At 44.4% G+C, this 13,294-nt stretch overlaps 1 protein-coding gene across 3 annotated transcripts in view; it reads left to right on the top strand.

Annotated features, from left to right (window-relative positions):
- The window catches only part of LOC137533948 (uncharacterized), a 238,874-nt gene that overhangs the window by 141,438 nt on the left and 84,142 nt on the right, over positions 1-13,294 (top strand). For all 3 annotated transcript variants that reach the window (XM_068255268.1, XM_068255267.1, XM_068255269.1), the window contains exon 12: positions 5,617-5,668. In XM_068255268.1, coding sequence (XP_068111369.1) covers positions 5,617-5,668 — 52 coding nt within the window. The remainder of the gene's footprint in view (positions 1-5,616; positions 5,669-13,294) is intronic.

The following is a 13,294-nucleotide window of genomic DNA, read 5'->3' as shown; positions in this document are numbered from 1 at the left end:
GTTTCTACTTGGAGGGGGAATAGTATATAAAGGACTACTATTGTGAAAATAATAAAATGTAAAACACATGTAAACACATACAAATAAAAAGTATGTTTCTTCCAGAGTAAAATGAACCATAAATGACTTTTCTCCTATGTTGCTGTCACTTACAGTACGTAGTAGAAATCTGACAGAACTGACAAGTTGTCAACTAGCCCATCTCTTGATGGGGGATTCTCAGGGTTTTGTTTCTTTTCAAAAGAACTTAGTGAGTGGCAGTTGCTCTGTCCAACTGCCGAAAAAGTGTGCAGGGAGGCTGGTCAGCATCCTTGTATAAATCCCTTTCAGGGAATGTCTTTATTAATAAGGAGAGCCTTGCTGAGAATCCCCCATGAAGAGATGGACTAGTCCAAAACCTGTCAGTAATGTCAGATTTCTACTACTTACTGTAAGTGACAGCAACATAGGAGAAAAGTAATTTATGGCTCATTTTACTTTGGAAAAATATACTTCTTATTTGCATAACTTTACACACATTTTATATTTTACAATTGTTTGCGATAGTGCTCCTTTAATGCTGCCAGGGAGTTTAGCTGCAGCAAGGGAGAGCAGTCATTTGGCTCGCTCTGCTCCAAACTGCCCGGTGCCTGAATCAAATGTACACTTTTTTTTTTTTTTGCTTTTGCAAAGACTGCTAAGAGATTGTGTCAGCTGTTGATGGGTGGTGTCTCATAAAGTAGGTGTGGCCTGAGGGGTACTCGGCTTCTATCTCTGCCACTAAGCCAGTCTACCATAGAGAGGAAAAGTGAAGATAGAAGTAGTGCAGTGCCAGCCACAGTGTGTCAAATTCCTATGCAGTCACAATGCTTCCCTGTTGCTTAAAGTGTGGCTGAGCCAAAACTCTTGTACAAAATTAGTTACTTACCCATAGAGAGGAAAGCCTCCGGATCCTATTGATCCTTCCCTTTCTATTTTAATGTCCTCTGTCACTGAGCGCAGCCCCCCAAAGATTAGCAACAATGCATTTTCGCTAATCCTATGGGGGCCGTGCAGTTCTTCTCCCTCTATGGTGGCTGCGCAAGCCCGCCCATGTGCAGTAAGCCAGAGCAGAAGGCTCTGTGCTACCGTGTATGTGCTGCCATGCTAGAGTGTCTACTGCGCGGCCCCGATCTGGAAGGTAGCCGCGCTCAGCATCTGAGTAGAGAGGGAAGCCTCAATAGGATCCTGAGGCTTCCCTCTCTTAAATAGGAACTCCAATGAAAATAATGTAATTAAAAAGTGTTTCATTTTTACAATAATTTATGTATAAATGATTGTCAGTGTTTGCCATTGTTCATCGAAAAAGCTTTCCTCTCCCTGATTTACATTCTGACATTTATCACGTGGTGTCAGGTGATGTCAGTGGAAGTAGCTGCTGATTGCTTATTTGGCAGTTGGAGACAGCTGTAAACCGCTATTTCCCACAATGCAACAAAGTTGACAGACAGGAAACTGCCAGGACCATGGTCCTCACAGTTTCCTGTAGGATGGGTTTCACTACAGTATCAGCTGATTGGGATGACTTTTTCTTACGGTTTCTCTTTAAGGTGAGTATCTGATTTTGATCCTGAGCTTTGGCTCGGGATCGCTTTAATGCAGAAGTCCTCTGTTGCTGCATTGGGTTTACAAAATAAAAGGGCAGTAGTCATAGTAAGTGCAATTCTGGCTCTTTTTCACTTTGGAATTTACAGCAGTGGTCCACTTTAAATGACTTTACATATAACATTTACCGTACTTAGCACTTTATTAGGTACACAGTACTGATACTGTGTAGGGCCTCCCTAGAAATTGTAATAGAGTACATGGCTCATAAAGTATGGTTGATTCTTCTGTATGTGACAGATACATCCATTTCTTTGTAGAAATCGGGGGGGGGGGGGGGGGGGGGGGGGGTGTTAGAATCCCATTGTTGGCCACAAATGATCATTTCCAGTTGATTTTTTTTTTCCTATTGAAAAAAACTGATTGTAGTTTAAAATGGACCATAAAATTGTACTGTCAATGGGCAATTAAGGTGCAATTAAACTTCTCAAATCAAATTGCTCTGTAGGTAGTCAATCCTCTATTAGAGAACACCTTAAAGTGAACCTCCAGACTAAAAATCTACTCAGCAGAACTGAAAAGCTTGGTGTTTAACAGTTTCACAGCATCAGAACTTTGTTTTTTTTACCAAAGCTAATTTTTAGCTGCACAGAAGCTAAGCTCCGCCCCATCAAAGAAAACTGCCCAGGCATTTTTTCCCTGATTCTGTGTAAAGCATGATGGGATTTCTGATTTTGTTGTTCTCATTGCCTAGCAACTGGGAGGGGTGATCAGGACACAGGGCAGTTGGAACTGTCTCATGCTCCCCGCCACCTCCTTTCAGCCAAAAAGATGGCTGCCCTCATAAAATTACAATCATTTGCATGTTCTTTTAAAACGGGATGGGATTATATTACCTATCTATTTTAATTAACATAACTAATGCAACTTAATGACAGTATGTTTGTTTAGGCTGAAGTTCCTCTTTAACAGAAAGATCTAACCACACCTTATGCAGTAGAAATCCTCCCCTAAAAGCTCAATCAACCATTGTTACTGGGTGTGTGTATAGATGATGGCAGTTGGTGCTTTCTGTATTCCCCCCCCCCCCCCCCCTCTTATCTGCCAGCAGTAAAGAAGATGACCTGTAGGCTCATAGTAGATCAAACAACATCTGCAAATGACACGGAGAATATTAATCATTTCTTGATCTATCTTCTATTTTTTTACTTCTCACTTTGCAATCTATTGATTAGATTTTTTCCCTCTACTACTATCTTTCAGCAAAGTTCCCCTTTAGGCCTCTTTCACAGTGGGACGTTGCGTTTGATGCGACGTTAAAGTCGCACAACGTGCCTCTAACGCAGCGCATGTAGGTTATGAAATAGGACGTTATTTTGCACTGCGTTGTGTCTCTTGGTGCGCGGTTTTCATTGCATACTGATGGAACAAAAACGGCGCATGCATTACATAAAAAAAATTGAGCATGTGCAACACATAACGCAGCAAATTATTATTATTATTATTATTATTATTTATTGTATTTATAAAGCGCCAACATATTACGCAGCGCTTAGCAAATGTATTGCTAAACGCACAGCATGCAGCACTTTCTAAATATTGCAGTAGGGTATTGTACCGTGTTAAAAATATCTGTTCTCCCTTTTGATGTTGCATGTATATAAGCTGTCTGTACCACCAGTTTGCAAACTAACAGCATATAAGCCAGACGAAGGCTGCAAGGCCGAAAGCTTGCTTATTTTTATTCATTTTTAGTTAGCCAATAAATGGTATCATCCTGGTTTATAACTTCTTGCTTCTAAATATTGCTACACGTTACACACAACGCAACGTGTGCACTGTGAATGACGCACAGACTTTGTATTGCTGTGCGTTATAATATTTTATAACGTGCGACTTTAACGTCCTACTGTGAAAGAGGCCAAAAACAGTTCCTGCCCAGATATATCAGTTGGGAATAGTGGGAGTGTAATTGGGTTAACAAATATATTTGTGGACTACTATATACCGGTACATTTATAGATTATTTGGTCAGTGTTCCTATTGTAAAATAATTTCTCTCACTGATTTAGTTTCTGAAAGTTTTCACAGGTTGCCACACCTTTAGTACTGGCAGGTGATCTCTGCGGAATGTTTACTGAGAGTTCTAAAGTAGCGAATATACCTGGTCTCCCAGAATGCTTGGGGTGGGAGAATGCTGTACAACTAATGAGCCTAGGCTAATATTACTGGGAGGGCGGGGCTACATACCAATGTACAGCAGTATATAGACATTGTTTCTGATGGTAAAACCAGGAAAATGAGTATCCTGAATAATTTACTACATTCTTCTATATGTCACTACAGGGCCTCTTTAATAAAACATTACCACTAGCCGACCGCTCCATGCCAATTGGCGTGAACGCGGCGGGAGCCCCAGGACCGCTCCACGCTGATTGGCATGAACAGCCTTCTATGGGGCTAGCAGGAGATTGCGTGCAAATCTCTGCTTGGAAGGCGGAGCTCCACTCCGCCTTCAGTCTCCCAGTGGCGATAGCCGCTCGGAGACTGTTAGACGGCGAAACCTCTGTGTAATTAGGCTGTACAGCGCTGCGATCTAAAGCAGCGCTGTATTGGGGACAGCCATGTGACACAGCTGTCCCCCGGGGCCCAGGAGTGCGATCCACTCTCATAGGCTGAAGCCTATGACAGCCAATCGCCGTGATTGGTTGGCTGGAGGGAGGGAGGGAGGGATTTCTGGAAAAAAAACAAATAGGTAAATTTTATTTAATAATAAAAAAAAAAAAATATAAAAAAAATCGGGGGAGCGATCAGACCCCACCAACAGAGATTTGGTGGGGAGAAAAGAGAGGGGGGAATCACTTTTGTGCTGAGTTGTGCGGCTGTGCAGCGAGGCGTTAAAGCTGCAGTGGCCTATTAACAGAAAAATGGCCTGGTCTTTAGGGGGGTTTAACACTGCGGTCCTCAAGTGGTAGTTCTGCATTAACCTCCCTGGCGGTAAGCTATGCCGCCGGGAGGCACCGCTCAGGCCCCGCTGGGCCGATTTGCATAATTTTTTTTTGCTAGCTGCGTGCAGTGCCCGATCGCCGCCGATCCGCCGCTATACACGTTGCCGCAGCCGCCCCCGCCCCCCCCCCCCAGACCCCGTGCGCTGCCTGGCCAATCAGTGCCAGGCAGCGCCGTGGGGTGGATCGGAGTCCCCTTTGACGTCGCGACGTCGGTGACGTCATCGCGCCCCGTCGCCATGGCGACGGGGGAAGCCCTCCAGGAGATCCCGTTCTTTGGGGCTGGGGGGATGCCGCTGAGCGGCTATCATGTAGCGAGACCTCGTCTCGCTACATGAAAAAAAAATAAAAAAAAACGTATTTGCTGCCCCCTGGCGGATTTTGCCAAACCGCCAGGAGGGTTAAAAAAGTTATTGTTGTTTCTTTATCATTAAAAGGGAAAACTGTTATTGAGTGAGAGATTAAATGTTTTTACGGGTCTTCTGGGGTGTTCTAAATTTTTTTTTTTTTTCATGATCTTAGCAGTGCAGGGTTTTTGTTTTATTTTATTTTTGAATGGATTTCTTTCTGTTCTATATACAGACATTTGCAAATATGACGATAGATGGAGAATATAATATTGTGTTTATAATGTGCGTCACATCTGAAGTACCCTACTCTAAGGCATAGGTTTTTACCCGTAGAGGATTGAAGGCGTCGCCTATGGTTTCTTTCCCAATCAGAAGAAATGTTTTCTTCATGCCATAGCTATTACTGCTGGTCTGTGTAGTCGCCTTTTACTCCTCCTGTTTGAGTTTTTTTGTGTGGATATTGTGGTCGGGGTCAATTTGGTCAGGTGCGGTGCGCGGCATAAAGACGTATTCCTGAACGGATTCCAGCAGGAGGGGAAAGTTTGTTTTTGTAGCAAGATCTGGTGGGATTAATTAGCTCCAGCCGCCCCTCAGGATAAGGTATCCCAGATTAGTGTATGTTTATATTGTGATGTGTCTGTTATGGAGGTTTCGTTTATTTTACATTTCGACTTTTTTTTTCTTCTAAATCTGTGCAGGTCTCGTCCGGAGCTGAGAGCTTGAATCCCGGAGGCCTTCTCGGTGACACAGGTAATGACGCACCTCCTCTGCTTGTACAGAAGACACGGTGACACGTACGCTGGCTGTACCCGGCATTCGCACACCTGAACCCACAGCGCAGCAGGTGTCAATCTTCAGTGGTGTTGGGGAGGGACAACCCCCTCACCTCAGCCCAGAATAATATTCGGCTGTGGAAAAGCTCTGGGGAGCCCATCAACTTTCCAAATTGCTCTGCTTGTCAGATATCAAAGCAGCGGCTTCAGCTGTGAAATTAAAACCAAAATAAACGGGCAGAGGCGAGCATGACAAGTGATGAATTAAATGCAGCTCCGGCGCAGATTCTGTAACCGACTGATAATGTAAACACAGCCACACTGATCGCTCTCTACGCCTTTTTATTAGAATCGGAGGTGGGGGGAGGGGTGCTCACATTACGTCTGCTCCTCGGACTTGAGCAGAGCTCCGGCCCAACTTTTTTTTTATTTTCATTTTGGAAGGAGTGGGGAAAGGTTAGAAATGCTGTCAGATTTTATTGTGAATTGCAAAACTAAAAGGGACTTCCGAGACCGTATGAGAAGTTTTAATTGTAATTATACTGGGTGAGTGTAGGCGTCCCAATGTGAGTGTCAGAATGTTGCTGTTAGGAACAACTTTTCCTCATTGTGGAGGTTAAAGAGTAAATTTATTGGACGCCAATATAAATGTCGCGTTTCATGGGAATCAGACACTTCTTCAGGTTAATAACAAGATGTCTTATCACCCTGCAGCATGAGTGAGGAGTGATACTCCAGGAAGATAAGACACCGTGTTATTAACCTGAAGAAGCGGCCGAAACCCGAGAAATGTGTCATTTATATTGGTGTCCAATAAATATTCTCTTTAACGTCCACAATGAGATAAGATTGTTCCTTACTAACACCAACATTGTCTTTTGACTCTCACATTGGGGTGCCTCCTCCCAGTTCCACCCAGTATAGTCTAGTTTCCCTCTTAGTGCTCATCCCTGCAGCCAATAATCAGTGGTTCCAGTGAACATTTTTTTCAATTGGGGTGCAACACAAGTCCGGAACAGGACTTTTCATCCCAGTGGAGACTGAGATCTCCACATGCTCAAAACAGTGTTTGCCAATAGCAACCAGTGTGTGTAAGTTGTATTTGTTTGTGTAATAATTTCCCTTGTTTGTGGAAATGCTACCCTATTGGTGCTCCTGGTCTGTTTTCCCTGTCTTTTTTTTTTTTCCCGGTCACTGGAGTACCACCTTAATCTCATCAGACCGGACATCAGACCGGACTCCCCCATATTAATTGTAATTATTGTTGAACCTTCATCTCAGTGGAACTTATCCAAAGAGAGTTCTGAGTTTTCTCCTCTCCTTTTTGAAGGTTGGTTTTCATATTGCAGCACAGTTACAGATTGCCCAGCAAGCTGTAACTCTGGGTGTTTCAAGTCCTACCTAATAGACCTAGAGTCATTTTAATCCATGCCATGCACTGATGAGGACCAACTATTCTGAGGCCTGGAACACACTACAAATCGCTAATCGCAATCGCTAGCATTTTGTATGATGAACGTTTTTAAAAAGTGTCAGCTTTTTGCCAGCGATTGTGTAGCGATTAGCGGTTTTAATTCCGATGGGACCTTTCAAATAATTTACATTTTTTTTTTTTTTTTACAGTGTGCAGTAATGTCAAAACGCAGCAAAATTGCTTTGTGTAGGTTTTAACGAGCGATTATGCCAGCGTTTTTATACTTTGCATTGCAGTAACGCTAATCGCTAAAAATGCTGCATGTCCTGCGTTTGCGATTTTGGTGATCGCCATCGCTCCAGTGAAATTTGGCCCATCCATTAACATTAGCTGAGCGTTTAGGGAAATCGCTAGCGGTTTGAATCTCTCCCTAAACGCTCAGGAAAATCGCCGTAGTGGGTTCCAGCCCTGAAACAGTCTGTACAGAGCCACACTAATCCAATATGCATACAATTAACAAGTTTCCACATAACTGCATTCCAGCGGTTCTGGAGGTGTGGATATTTTTCAGGGACAACAAAGGGATAATTTGCATATTCAGCAGTGATGCATTATGGGGCACCTCATATGCACATTGCAACCTTGTTCTGTTTTAAGCAGGCAAATTTCTGCTTTGCATAGCATTTTAGTAAGAACCGTTTTTTTTCGGTCCTCTTTAGAACCTTACAAGTCTGGGTGTTCCAAGTCCACATAGAGCCACATTAATCCATGCCATGCACTGATGAGGCTCAACAAACAGTCTGTATGCATGTTGGATTATTGTGGCTCTGTACAATCAACAAGCTGACACATCATTGCATTCCAGTGGTGTGTCTGTTTTCAGAGACAACAAAGGGAGATTTGCATATTCAGCAGTGATGCATTGTGGGACAAAACAGGAGGAAGGAGGGACAGTGTTCTCCCCAAAAAAATTTTTCAGCTGGGTGTCATGAAAAAAGTAGCCGGGTGGCATGAAAAAGTAGCCGGGTGGCATGAAAAAGTAGCCGGGTGGCATGAAAAAGTAGCCGGGTGGGGCAAGAGAGAGAGAATGCAGGGCTTGCCCTTCTCTGCACCAGTCTGCGTACAGAAGAGAAGGCGGTGAGCCGATGACAGCCGGGTGGTCACCAAAACTAGCCGGGCGGAGCACCCAGCTAAAAGAGCCTGGGGAGAACACTGAGGGATCGGCACTGCAAGGGACTTCTATTTCCAGAGTGAGGCACAATAAACGTTGCACAGGGTGAGGTACAAAAAAAACGTTGCACATTCATGTAATCAAATACAACATGCTGGGCACTAGTCGCCTGATGACCATTTTGCGCAAAAATGATCCTCCGTGGAAGCGCATGTTAGTGTGAAACGGCGTCAAGCGATTAGTGCCCAGCACACTCCGCAGCACTGGTATGTTGTATATGTTGTATTTGATTGCATGTATGTGCTACATTTTTTGTACCTCACCGTTTAGTGTGCCTCACTCTGGAAACAAGTCACTTGCAGTGCCGATCCTCCTGCCTCTTCTTTTGTGCCGATCCTCCTTCCTCCTCTTTTTCTTAAAAAAATGACTTTTTAAGATATTACACAGTTTTATTTTATGATTAAATCTGCTTTTCAAGTGTTAACTGTTTTATTGTTTTTGCTCAATGACACATTCATTGAAGTATGCTAGAGCTAAAATCTATGCACTATTGACCCTTGGTATCTCTTTCCTGCTCTCAGAAGCCGTTTTCTGCTAGGAAAGTGTTTTATTGTTGGAATTTATTATCAGTGAGGGTCACACTGTAGTCACTTCCGGTCTGAGTCAGGACTGAGTCAGCCACTTACATACCTGATATTTAACTCTTTCAGGCAGAGAAAGTAAAAAAGGAACACTGCATAATTATTTGTGTCCTAGGCACTGTACCTATGCATGTCTATCTCATCATGTCACATGTCACCTCGGCTATCCTTTAATACCTTCTGTTTTAAGAAGGCACTTTTCTGTTTTCTATAGCAGGACATTGATTGAACTTGCTGTACTAAACTTTGCAGCAGTGCACAGAGAACTCTCATGTAGGCCAACATCCCTGGTTGCAGCATTATCGATATTCAGTTAAGTTGTTTTTTTTAATCTGCACAATGCACATGGGCTAAATGACACCCTCAGATCCACATACTGTAAGCCTTTTCAGTGACCAGGGGGTTATTAGGCGTAGTGGTGTCTGGAGTTAGATGGCAGTCCCTTTAAGAGTCAGGCAAGCAGCAGAAGAGAGCACTTTGGTAACTGGCACCAGCGGGCCTCTCTGCTCACATCTGGCAGGTGGGGGTGGTAATGGCGATTCACCTGCCTTCTCCTCCTTCACCTCGGCTTCTGGTGAAAATTCCAGGAAATGAGTAATCAGGCCGTACTTAACCCCTCGGCTTCTCCATTCAGCTCTGTAGATCTATGGTAGAGCCTATTAATCCTGCACTCCCTATCCCCATCCCGAGAAGAGGTGGGGGGATGCTGACTCCAATCCCCGTGAGTGTCAGCCGTGAGGGTGAGTGTGCTAATAGAATGAGTGCTTGCTGTGTCTGGTGCATGAGAGCTGTGCAGAATAGCATGGAGACCACTCTGCTACTTCTGCTGACCATGCCAGAGCAATGCAGAGCTTGACTGTAAAGTCTATATTATTTCCTGTAAGAAAAACAAAAGTTTGCTTTCTTAAAACAGAAAGAATTTGCAATAATTCAGGTCACCGGCCGTCAGACTGGGAGCGCGAGTGATTCTTCTCGTTCCCAGCCACAATATCTCCCCCTATGCTGCTATTGCGGCAAGGACTTCCTTGCCGCAATAGCTGCATAGGGGGTGATATTGTGGCTGGGAACGCAAAGAATCACTCGCGCTCCCAGCCTGATGGCCGGTGACGGCGAAACCGGAAGTGGCCGCGGGCGGGGACAGGAAGATCGGAGGGACATGGCCATTAACCCGGCCATTATCATTAGTGGCTTGCACTCAGTGCTGCTAGAGTCCCAGGCTCCAATCCCAACCCGGCCATTATCCTTATCTGCATGACGTTTGTATCCTCTCCCTGTGTTGCCATAGGTGTCCTGTCTGTGCTTCAGTTTCTTTCCACATCCTATCAGTATGCTGCTGCACTAAGTGGGTTCCCCACAACTTTTACAGATCAATTAGGCCTTGTACAGGCATACAAGGACTGTCGCCTGGCAGGAATGGGGACGCTATCCCTTGGGCAACATTGTGGCTAGCTAGCTTGTAGGCTAGTGACACATTCTGTTCCAACGGGGAGCTGGAGGGGAAGGGCAGACAGTGGGCAGTGTGATTAAAGGAGAACTGTAGAGAGATGTATAGAGGCTGCCATATTTATTTCCATTTAAGCAATACTAGTTACCTGGCTATCCTGCTGATCCTCTGCCTCTAATACTTGTAGCCATAGACCCAGAACAAGCATGCAGCAAATCAGGTTTTTCTGACAATTTTGACAGATATGACTAGATTAGCTGCATGCTTGTTTCTGGTGTGATTCAGCCACTACTTCAGCCAAATAGACCAGCAGGGCTGCTAGGCAACTGGTATTGCTTAAAAGGAAATAAATATGGCAGCCTCCATATACCTCTCACTACAGTTCTCCTTTAAGAAAACAGTGCCCTCAACCAGCACTTGCTGAGTTGATCTGATATGCAGATTGCTGGCTGAGGAAACGTGGAGTATTAGCAGCCAGTGTATATGCGCAAATTCTCAGCAGAAGCAGCCCTGACTAGTTACCTCAACTGATAACCAACTAGCTCAGGGGATGTTGAACTTCAGTTCTCGAGGGCTGAAGTCTTCACACATTTTCGGCACAGCTCAAATTAATTGATGGGGCTGAATCCGGAATGGTGGGGATCACCAAGTAGAAGCCATTTCTCAATTTTTCAGTCCATCCTAAACACTGGCATGGGTGTGGCCAGTGAGGACTGGAGTTTGACAGGCCTGAATTCTAGCATGTCTACAAGGCTTTAGTGAAAATCAGTTAGTGATGTAGAGTAAAACCTACTGGATTGGAGGAGCCCGGTGTAGCAAAAATGTATTCTAGAGTGTCTTCAATTCTAGAAGCAATTTTATATCTATAAGCAAGTAAGCAATTTGCCTCTCTCTCGTTTATCTGTATAGAATTGTAGATAATCTAGAATAGAATTTTGTCACATTGGACACCTCCAAACCATTACATTTTACTTAATCTAGACCTCCATAGGAGGTTTTATCTTTACAGTTTTTTATAAACGGAAAGATTCAAGGGGAGCGACCATTCCGTTTCCTGATTGGCCTGCAATACCGAGCAGGGACAGTCATTTTACCACAGGCTTATACGGTGGTTGCAGGATTCTGAATTCCACCTTTGTGAGTATTTTTCCTAATTTGCTACATTTGAACCAATACCTAATGGTGCTACACCATTGGGCTCCCGTTCTCTCTGTACCCAGGGGACGTTGGGCAACTCGACCAGCAAAGGAATTCCCTACATCAGGGGTATGGCTAAGAGAGCCATAACCGCCACATATTTTAAAATGTATTTCCGTGAGAGCCATAGAATATGTTTCAAACTGGGACAGTGCGCATGTGCAGCAGAGGGCTGTCCCTGTTGCCATGGTTATGTGTATACAGTTGGTCTGCCTGGCAGCGGTAGTGTCAGACACGTCTTCAACTTCTCTTGGGTTTCAGTAACATCCGCAATTTCCCCGAGACCAGAAAGTAGAAATATCAACTAATAGCTTGTATAATTAGCTAGCTGATTTGGGGGTTGATTCACTTTATAGGATGAGATCCCTGCACTTTGGCCCAATAAACTTCCTGTCAAGTTAAAGGCAGCCTATTGGGCCAATCAAAGTGCGGGGATCTCATACTACAAAGTCACTGGTCCAGGGTGGGAGTGGGACAATTGGAGCGGCCATTAGTTTTAGGGAAGCTCGAGTTAGTTAGTAGTGACTACAGCAGTAGCGTGCCTACTTTGAAAATTCTACTTGCGCTGCCACACTAAGCTGCGCTGCTTGAGCAATGTAACTTAGTGAATCAACCCCTACTGATTTGTCTGAACCAGATGCAGCCATCAAAAGAGCCACATCTGGCTCCCGAGCCATAGGTTCCCTACCCTTGCCCTAGATCCTTCCAGTTAGTGATGTAATTTGTTCAATGTACTCTGTAAAGTTGTATTGAAAATGTGGCAGTTTTATAGAACTGTATACTATAATAATAATATTAATGATGATTTAGTAGTTACAGCTCTGTGTGAATAGAAGGACGTATGCTCGTTATGTAGATCTATCAAGCGTTAAACCCTTGCAGAAGTAGACGGCACATCCCGGTGAATTGCGCTGTGTTGAGCCTTCCCCTCTGCGCATTTCATGTGTGTTTGCGTTTCCAGTTTATAGAGATGTGTAGAACATTTATAGAAGTGGTACTGGACATTCCATTAATAATCTCATTATAGACTTTGTATTGGGAGACAAAGGTCGGCCCCCCGCAGCCCTGATAGGGACCGGACTGCCATCGTGCTGCTGCCACCGTTGTTTGCCATAGCCAGGCGATGGATTGAGTTGGGCTCCCAGCGGACGCGTGAAAGCTGATGGAGAAGACCAGAATTGCGAGGGGTCCTTGTTTTACATCAGGGCAGGTAGAAGATTCCTGATCCCCGGAGACTGGGGTAGTGATGACGGACTTGCCTTCCAGCACACTCAATAAGGCGAGCATCTCGCAGATTTAATAATGGCTGTAATAAGGTACACGCGGCCCAGCGCTCTGCGGAATACAGATGCAGCGTGGGCCACACTCCAGGGACCTCACTGTGGCGGCTGCCTAACGCTGTTTGTATACGAGGAGTGGAAGTGAAATTTGAAGATGGATAGAGCGGATTAACGATGTTTGATCAGCTCCTTTCATACAGGTTGTATTTCTGTGCCCTGTGTTTGCGGTCAGGAGATCAGGGAACAGACACCTTGTGACCACATTTCATTATCTCCGCGCGTTATATACTTTACAGAAGATCGCTCTGACCTCGGGTGTATAAAGCGGCCTCTCAGAATTCGATTGGATAGAAATTGGCAGGCGTATAATATTTACTTGTAAATGAAGATGGAGAAGACGTTAATGGTATAGGTAAGTACATAGAAGTGGATTGAATATTTCCTTTATTGGGAATT

This window comes from Hyperolius riggenbachi, chromosome 10 (genome assembly GCF_040937935.1).
Source record: "Hyperolius riggenbachi isolate aHypRig1 chromosome 10, aHypRig1.pri, whole genome shotgun sequence".
Lineage (NCBI taxonomy): Eukaryota > Metazoa > Chordata > Amphibia > Anura > Hyperoliidae > Hyperolius > Hyperolius riggenbachi.
The sequence above is the reverse complement of the archived record's forward strand: the minus strand, read 5'-3'. Positions and strand labels throughout refer to the sequence as shown.